Here is an 8934-nt window from a genome sequence, read left to right as displayed (position 1 = left end):
ACAAAATGACACAATTTTCGGAATTGGTTGAGTATTTCAACATTGGTTACGGACTAAGAAGGCCAGGTTAGCCGAAACATAGTTACTGTCTTACTGGTTCCTACAAAATACTTGTGTTTTTAGCCCATCTAGAGTTAAATCCTACGAACAAAAATTGTTGGTTAAGCTCACTTCATAAACATATTATTGATATCTTGCCTGATGTGAAGTACATCATGTACATAACTTATCGAATTTTTTACGTTTTACATCTTGAAAACGTTGTCCAAGATAGTTGGTGTCTTAGTTATCTGACAGATTTCATACAATGACTTTCAAAATACACATCCAAACACTTTTCCTGATTGACCATATATATGGGGAAAAAAAAGCAATAAATCTCATTATGCAAAGACCGAAAAATGAAGACTATTGTAACTCCAATAATCTCAATCACATACACAACATCAACCCACTAGCGACAAGCTCCCTATCCAATGGGTTATTAACAAGACGAACTCCCTACCCAAAATGAGCTAGATATGCGTCGGCCAACATATGACCAAGCTGAACCTGAGCCTCAGTCGTCAAATGCAGGTTGTCTTCTTTCAGTTCCAATCCCTTTGCATCCACACACACTACATTGGGTAGATCGATCGCCTTTTGTGCTTCTCTAACCACCTCAATGCATTTTGCATCCGTACCAGATGCAATTGCTACCTAAATCATCCATCAACACATATACACATAATATTACATCAGGGACATCTCAAGTAGGGGTGTAAACGGGCCTAGTCAAGTATCAGGAATGTAAGGCTCAACACAAATAACTTTTTAAAAGTATGTTTGATATCTATTGTTTGAATATTTTAATTATTCTTGAAGCTAGATACTCGTTTGTCTTTTAGTATATTTATTTAACTAGAATTTAAGACCTTGAACTCGATAAACCAGTCTAATCACTCGTACTCGAGCTCAGAAAATCTCATTCATGATCACGAATAAACTCATACTATAGTTAAAAAACTCATAAAACTCACTTTAACTAATCTCGTGTGACTCGTGAAACTCAAATAGCACACTCGAATGACTAAATGAGCATTCAAACGAGCCGACCTAAATAGTAATTGTTCAAGTTTGACTTGGGAAACTAATCAAGTAGTACGTTTTTGTTTGAGTTTGATTAGAGTTTCAAAACTACTACCTTGAACTAGACGTTAGCTCAAACTCGAGTAGCTTGTTAAAAGCTCGACTCGTTTACACCCCCTAGTCTTAAGCATTTTAATTCCTATCACAAACTTTTGAAAAAGGGCCTGATTGACTAGAAAGTTAATGTATCAATACTTGGTTATACTAGAGGTAAATCACACATTTTGACTTATTTCCTTCCAACTATATAAAGAAAAAGACTCTAAGAAGTAGGCTTAATTCAAAAAGGCTATCTACATATACCTACAGGCACACAAAATTACAACCTTCAAAGATCGAATGCTTAAAAGCCCTAAATTTTCACCTAAGGCCTCAAAGTTGACCACAAATAATAATCTAAGCAATAACAATTACTCTAAACAAATTAAAATTACTAACATTATTAATAGTATACTTCACCTGAATAATAGGCAGATCAGGTAATCCAAGATCAGCCCGAACATTATGTACAAAATTTTCCATATCCAACTTATAACAATTGGCAACATGAAGACTATCCGTATCACTTTCTCCTTGATACCAAAGCAAACACTTAATCTCACCACCACTTTTCACAGCAGCCTTAGCTCTCCTAACCATATCTTCATACAACTTCTGACCTTTGGCCCATTCTTTAATAGCAGTCCCACCGACAGCACATGGGACAAGATCTATAACTCCAACAATATAATCCTTAATTGCATTGGCAAATGACATTCCTGGACCAATTCCACATATTTTTCTTGTGTCTATATCCGCATGAAGTGGCTCTTGGGCTGTTTCCCATATAAGATTTGCGTTTAGACGATGGATTGTTGATGGATCGGGTTTGCAGTCATCTGGGACGACTTTGTCCCAGTGTTTGTTTTTCACACCACCACGGCCTGCCATGTTGCTTTGACCGGATAATATGAAGATCTGTTTTTTGGTTGTCGTGGTGGTGGTTGGTTGGCCATCTTTCTGGGCCGAGCTTGATATTCCCATTTTTTTTTTTTTAAATTTGTCTATTTGATAAAGAAAGGATTTGATGGTTCTAAAAGAAGATATTTTTGAGCTTTTTCATTTTATTTATTTATTTAGGGATAATGGGCTAAACTATGATAGGCCATATATACAACTGACCCATGTTTCATGGGTATTAAAACCTTGATTTCTCAAAAATAAGGTATTGTACATTTGTACCTATGTTTATATGTATCATCCATTCATCCCTATAGATAGTAACATTTAGCACTATGTTGCAAATCTTTTAAATTTAAGTAATATCAAAGTTTGTTTGGCTTGTTGTTTTATAACCAAAAGTCAATATGAAAATGCCGAAGGTATTAGTTTAACCAGGTAGGAAACTAGGTACCAATATTATACCTGAGATCGGGGTGTTCCCATCAATCTACACCTTTTCCCAAAGTTTGTTGGCTTGTTGTTTTATGACCAAAAGTCAATATGAAAATGCTGAAGGTATTATAGAACTCTTGTAAGCAAGCCAATAAAAGAGTTAAATATTTGAACTTCTAACTCATGGTTCAATTTTAAAGAGTTGATTATGCAGGTACAGTTTATGATACTTTGTATAAAGTCCAAATGAATAAGATTTGAGAAGATACTTACAAAACCAACGTCAATCAACTAGACAAGCAATAAAGTTCAATATTAAAGCTAAAGTGCCAAATATAAAAATTTACTTATAACTTAAGGTATGCATGCTACTTTTATTAATCAAAAGGTAAAAAACATACAATGCTTTTGAATTAAATATCAACATTCATCAATCATCTCTTGGATCTTCATTTTGATACAAAATTTCCAAGTCAAAAAGGCCCAAAGTTATGCCCTTTAAATCCCTTTTCATTCTAATTGTTACTTTTTGGGCTTTTGTGTGCCTAGTTCATCATTGAAAAGATAAAGATGGTATCTTTTCAAGTATTAGCAATGCCTCTTTCATTGAAGGTCTTTTTTGTGGGTTCAATGATGCACAACTAAACCCTAGTTTGAAGCATGTAAGTGTTGCATCACGTCTGCCGTCAGTGTCCGTTCTGATGCACAAGTCTGCTAACCTTAAGATTGAGCTCTCATCGTCCATAGTTGATGAACTAGCATTCCATAGTCCTAATTCCCTCTCTGAGAACACTTTCCCCGATATGAGCTCAAGCAACACAATCCCAAATGAGTAAACATCCCATTTTGGGTTGGCTTTTAGGCTTTTCATCGACTCTGGTGCATGGTAGGGAGATGTGCACCCAAGTAAGCCTGTAGCCGGAGCCATGTAAGGACTACTACTAGCCGAGTGATGATAATCATGATGGATCATCAATTCTTCACGTGATGATATTGATCGCTTGCTACCAAAATGTCGGTTTGACCCCTTGGTTTTGTTGTGTTTACCAAATATGAGCCATTCTAAGCCGAAATCACTTATAATTGGGTCCATTTCCGGTGTCAAGAGGATATTGCTTGGTTTTATATTGCCATGTACATGTTTCTTTTCGTGAACATACGCTAACCCCATAGCGATCCCTTTTGCTATCTTGAGTCGAACCCCAAAAGGTAATTGGCATGGAGATGAACCGACCTTTTCTGAAAATATACAAGAAAAAACAAGCGCAAACATTTAAGTTAGATATGGTAATTCTAATTGAAATAAACACTTCTTAGATAAGATAAACACCTATAATTCATAATACTCGACAGAAAATGTATTATTAATCCCTGTATATGACATATTCTGTTGGAGACCACAAACATTGACCCACAAAGTTTCATATTTAGGATAAAAGTAAAAATATAGTATATTGTTTTTCATATAGTTACAGAATATGGACAGTTGATATATAAAACAACAAAAAGTTTGCTTTATAAAAGATTTTCCGAACTCAGATTTGTTATTATAAAACCACGATTTGACAGTTTTCTCTTAATAAATCGCGCAAATGTTGTCACATGATGATGGCTAGCTCTTGCTTTGTCGCTGTGCTTATGGAATTTTGTCATAATCTCAAAATATGATAGTTTAAATGAGCAACTTCAAGTAAATACTACATATATAATACTTTCCATGTGCATTTTTTTGGAAGTTGAAATGGTAATATTATAAGAGTTGGTTTAGAAGAAATTGTTTATTCATTAACTTAGAATAAGAGAATCATCATAATATAGGATTAAAAACTCAAGGAATAAATTCTAATGTTAACGAATATCACAAAATCTGCAATTATATTAAAAATGTTTACAACATATACTAAGTTGTTCCTTTCATATCCATGCGAACATAAGAATATCCTTTAGCACAAAGTGTTCATGAACATACCAATTTTATTTTTATTTCTTTACCATTTTTTTTTTTTTAAAGTTATTATAATCACATACTCGTTGGTAACACTTATAAAATCAATAATATAGTTCAGAATTATATTCATATATATGTGGATATAGTCTAGTAGAAGTATTCTAAAAAGAAATTCGCATAAATGTTACGTACATATATAACTTTTATCTATATATGAAAGTGTCATACATTAGCAGAAATAAAGAAGCTATACTAAAATGCAGATTGAAATGAAATGAATGAATGAAGAAAAAATACTTACTGTAACCAGCAGCAGCTAAGCTTCCATTAGATACATAATCATATATAACAAGCTTTTCATCTTCACCCCAATAAAACCCTCGAACCTTCAACAAATTTGGATGTTTTAGCTTAGCAATAATCCTTACTATATTCTCAAACTCCCTCATCCTCTCCACTCCACTCTCACCGATCCTACGAACAGCAAACGCCGTCCCTCCACCATCTCTACCGCCACCCAACACCGCCTTGTAGACAATACTCGAGCCACTTGTCCCCAACACATAAGCTGAAGCCTTCAACAATGTCTCCATTTCGAGTTCTGTCTCACCATCCACCATCACCAAAGACTTTTGTTTATCATTCTCTCCATCCTTCAAGTCGATAGTAAGACTACTGTTTTCGTGATCACTATCGGACCCTGTCCCTACTTCTGACGACTCGTCCCTAGTGACTCTTTCAAAACATGAGCATGTTGTAGACTGGGCTCTGGTTGGGGTGGAAATGTTTTTGGTTATCTTGGTATCCTGGTTTAAGGTTTCGGGTTTAGGGTTTTCATTCTGGTCTTGGTTCTTGTACATCTTTTTCTTACGCAAGTTGTATGCGTAGAGAAAAAGAATGGCTAGAAGACCAATACCAGCTAAATCACCAGCCACAATGGCTGCTATTTTAGTTGGATTGACTTTCGGGCCACCATGACTAGATGCTGGCCCGGGGTTGGTTGATGAAGACGTGGAAGGCGACGGGTCTATATTTCTTGGAATGGCTGCTATTGCAGCCGAGGCAGAGCCATTTGAAGTAACATTAGGGGGAGCTGATAAAGACGAAGGAATTGTACACATATTTCTTAATGGTTTTCCGCACAAATCCAAATTCCCCGCGAAAAACTCTGTTTTTTGTCGGGCTAACGGTAACAACTGAGGGATTTCGCCCGTTAAGTTGTTAAACGAGAGGTCAATAGTTGCATCACTCTTTACTTTTTCGGCGAATTCAGATGGAACAGAACCCGAAAGTTTGTTATTTGAAAGATTCAAATAACGCAATCTCTCGCCACCAAAATCAAGTGGGAGAGTCTCATTGAACATATTGAAAGACAAATCTAGTACCTCCGCATAATCAAATCCACCAGGAATACTTCCAGAGAAATAATTATTTTTCAAAGAAATGGTAGTTAGGTTCTTCAACGTGGCTAGACTATTTGGCAACTTACCCGAAAATGCATTATCAGAAAGATTTAGAAACTTTAGACTAAGCAAATTAGTTATTGAATCTGGGAAGTTGCCAGAAATGACATTTGAAGATAAAGAAATGGACTCGAGTTTAGAAGAATTGAAAAGGGAAGGTGGTAAGCTACCATTTAAAGAGTTATTAGAGAGATCAAGAGAATGAAGGTATGGAATCATTCCCAAATCTTGAGGAATGGAACCAAGAAGTTGGGAATCAGGAAGCGATAAAGTAGTAACCATAAAAGACCCGGAAAAAGATTCACAAGTTACACCTTTCCATGAACATGGAGTTGGATCATCATAGTTCCAAGTATCAAGAACTGAAAGTGGGTCAGAAAGAATAGAGTATTTGAAAGATAGTAAAAGAACTCCATCATTGTTGAGTGCAAAGATTGAAGAAATGAAGAGAGAAAATGTGAAGAAAAGATGAAGGAAAGTGGCCATGAATTGGTTTAGTGATGGTGAGATGGATAATGGTGTGAATTGAAGAATGGGGTACTGTATTAATTAGGTTATGAAAAGGAATGGAATGGAAATGAGAGAAGGTAAGCAACTACTAGTAGTGTGTGTGGGCATTGTTGTTTTGGTGAACAAAAAGGTCAGGGAGGTTAAGGACAGAGTAGTAGAGAAAGTGGTTTCAGTGTTGCAGAGGTGTGGAATTTAAGATTAATATATTCTCAGGTCACTGTGGGAGAGGGATTATCCAGCTGAAATTGTATGATGTATACATTTGTATTTTGTATAAAAGTTTGGTAACAAACGTTTATGTAAGATGATTCCCTGTATTTATTTACTAACATCTTTGTTTTGATTGAAATTTTGATATTCGTGAGTCGTGACATAATAGGGAAAATATAAATGTAATTGCACATACAAGATCAAGTCATACTAAATGTATCGAGTCCATAATATATAGGAATTGATGAATCTCTTTTTAGCCTAATAATTTTTTTAAAACCATAAAATTAATACATATAAATTTCATTAATTCTCTTAATCTTATTTTTTGTTTTTCCACTGTTTATCATCTTATAATTAAGAACATCTTTAGGTTATTTAATTAAAATGATTAATTGTTTTTTATAATATTTTTTTTAGAACAACAAATATTTTATATTTATTTATTTATTTTTATAATATATTAATAGTATCCCTATACAACATTTTAACTACAAAAGTTATTCATTATTTATAGCTCATGATTTTAATCAAGTGAATACATTGTTAGATTATGCTGCAACTTAACCACCTAGTTTTCTATTTTAATTACAGATTTTAGATTACCTATTTGTTTTTAATAGTTACTCCATTACTGATGTGATATTATTATTATTATTATTATTATTATTATTATTATTATTATTATTATTATTAGTCTAATGTATACACATGATTAGTTTAATATAATAACGTTAAGATAAGAAAAGTTATATTTTATACGTAGTTATATTAGATACATGTATCTACACTATTTAGAGCGCATTTATTTCATGGAATATTTTTGAAAAAAATAAAATCTATTAAAAGAGTTGCAATTTGAATGAATGAAATTTGACCAAACGTTTTTAATTTTTTGAAAATTTAAGTTACTAAAAGAATGAAATTCCTTCTCCCATCTTCAAAATAGAGATTCTGTCAAATGATACAATTGTTTACATTTCAACGAGATGAGATTCCTTCTATCTTTAAACAACCAAACACACTAAAGAATAAAATTCAATTCTAATTTCATCAGATTCCATCAAATTCAATGAACCAAACACGACCTTAGTTTTAAAACTTTCTACTTTCAATCAACTAAGCGTCATAAGATTTAGATAACTAAATGTGTATTCTTATTATATTCACTATTATATACTTTATACCATAATACCAGCGTAATACGACAGAGGTAACGGCGACGGTATTCAGGTGGTGGCGGCGATTATTGGTGTTGGTCACAGCATGGGGTGGTATATGTTGATGTAAAAATGATAGTAGAAATATTTTAAAAGATAATAGATTAGAATGTAAGTTTGTAAGATACTAGTAATACTTTAGGTGTAAATTAGTTCATTAAGAATAAATTTGAGTAATTTCTAACCACTCTTCCATAGATGGTGTTCACTAAAGGTAATGTGGTCAATTTATAACTAATTTTTTTAAAAAAAAGAAAGGTAGATAATATTATATATTAGTAAAGATATAATTTAATAGTTTTAAGAGATTTTCTTAATTTTTGATTTAATAAATTAAAAAAATTTTCTAGATAGGAAAAGTCCATTGTAAAGTAAATTGATTGCACACGTTGTAACGACACATGGTTTAAATCTCGTAATCTAAAGTACGTTTAAGGCTTTATCATCATATAGTGAGTAATGTTTTATAACATATGTTTAAAAACTAGTACAAAAATTTAAAATCTTGTAGTGACAACTATCAAAATCAATGTTAAACGTTTATAAAAAAATATCGGCAGAAGATTTTAAGCTTATATCCAATCCAAAACGTTATAAAACATTATTTACTTCAATTTAATTCATAGATTGTACAATCATGTTTCATGATCAATTGAGTAGTTGTTTTAAGACAAAGAGTGTTTGGTGTGAAAACTTGAGAATTTTATCTCCGAGGGGATATATTTCCAATTGAACATGGGTGGAATCTTTATGTTTTTGCTACAAGACATACTCGGTGAGTTGGAACCCCACCATTTGCAAAGCAAAACATACCAAAAACTAAAAGCCAAGAAGATAGGGAGCCAAAAGAAAAGATGGTTGTTTACATGTAAGTATGTAACTCCATTTTACTATATTAAGGGCGCGTTTGTTTCGTGGAATGTTTTTAGAAGGAATGAAATCTTTCAAAGGAATTGGAATTTGACGGAATGTTTTTGATTTTTTGAAGATTCAAGTGAGGGACGGAATGAGATTCCTTCCCCCATCCCCAAGGAATGGAGATTCCATCAAATGAGGGAATGTTAACATTCCAACGTAATGT

General features: G+C 33.3%; 2 protein-coding genes across 2 annotated transcripts; both read right to left on the bottom strand.

The window, feature by feature from the left end:
• Positions 1 to 320: 320 nt before the first annotated feature.
• Positions 321 to 2234, bottom strand: LOC122595287 (probable carbohydrate esterase At4g34215). Its single transcript, XM_043767626.1, has 2 exons — positions 1588 to 2234; positions 321 to 699 (listed from the first exon to the last, which is right to left on the bottom strand). Exons 1-2 carry the CDS (start codon positions 2149 to 2151, stop codon positions 502 to 504), a joined length of 762 nt encoding a protein of 253 aa, XP_043623561.1. The 5' UTR covers positions 2152 to 2234; the 3' UTR covers positions 321 to 501.
• Positions 2235 to 2852: 618 nt separating this feature from the next.
• LOC122595286 (probable LRR receptor-like serine/threonine-protein kinase At4g37250) lies at positions 2853 to 6576 on the bottom strand. Its single transcript, XM_043767625.1, has 2 exons — positions 4752 to 6576; positions 2853 to 3741 (listed from the first exon to the last, which is right to left on the bottom strand). The coding sequence occupies exons 1-2, from the start codon at positions 6397 to 6399 to the stop codon at positions 3056 to 3058; spliced, it is 2334 nt and encodes a 777-aa protein (XP_043623560.1). The 5' UTR covers positions 6400 to 6576; the 3' UTR covers positions 2853 to 3055.
• Positions 6577 to 8934: the final 2358 nt, after the last annotated feature.

Source organism: Erigeron canadensis, chromosome 4 (genome assembly GCF_010389155.1).
Source record: "Erigeron canadensis isolate Cc75 chromosome 4, C_canadensis_v1, whole genome shotgun sequence".
NCBI classification, from domain to species: Eukaryota; Viridiplantae; Streptophyta; class Magnoliopsida; order Asterales; family Asteraceae; genus Erigeron; species Erigeron canadensis.
The sequence above is the reverse complement of the archived record's forward strand: the minus strand, read 5'-3'. Positions and strand labels throughout refer to the sequence as shown.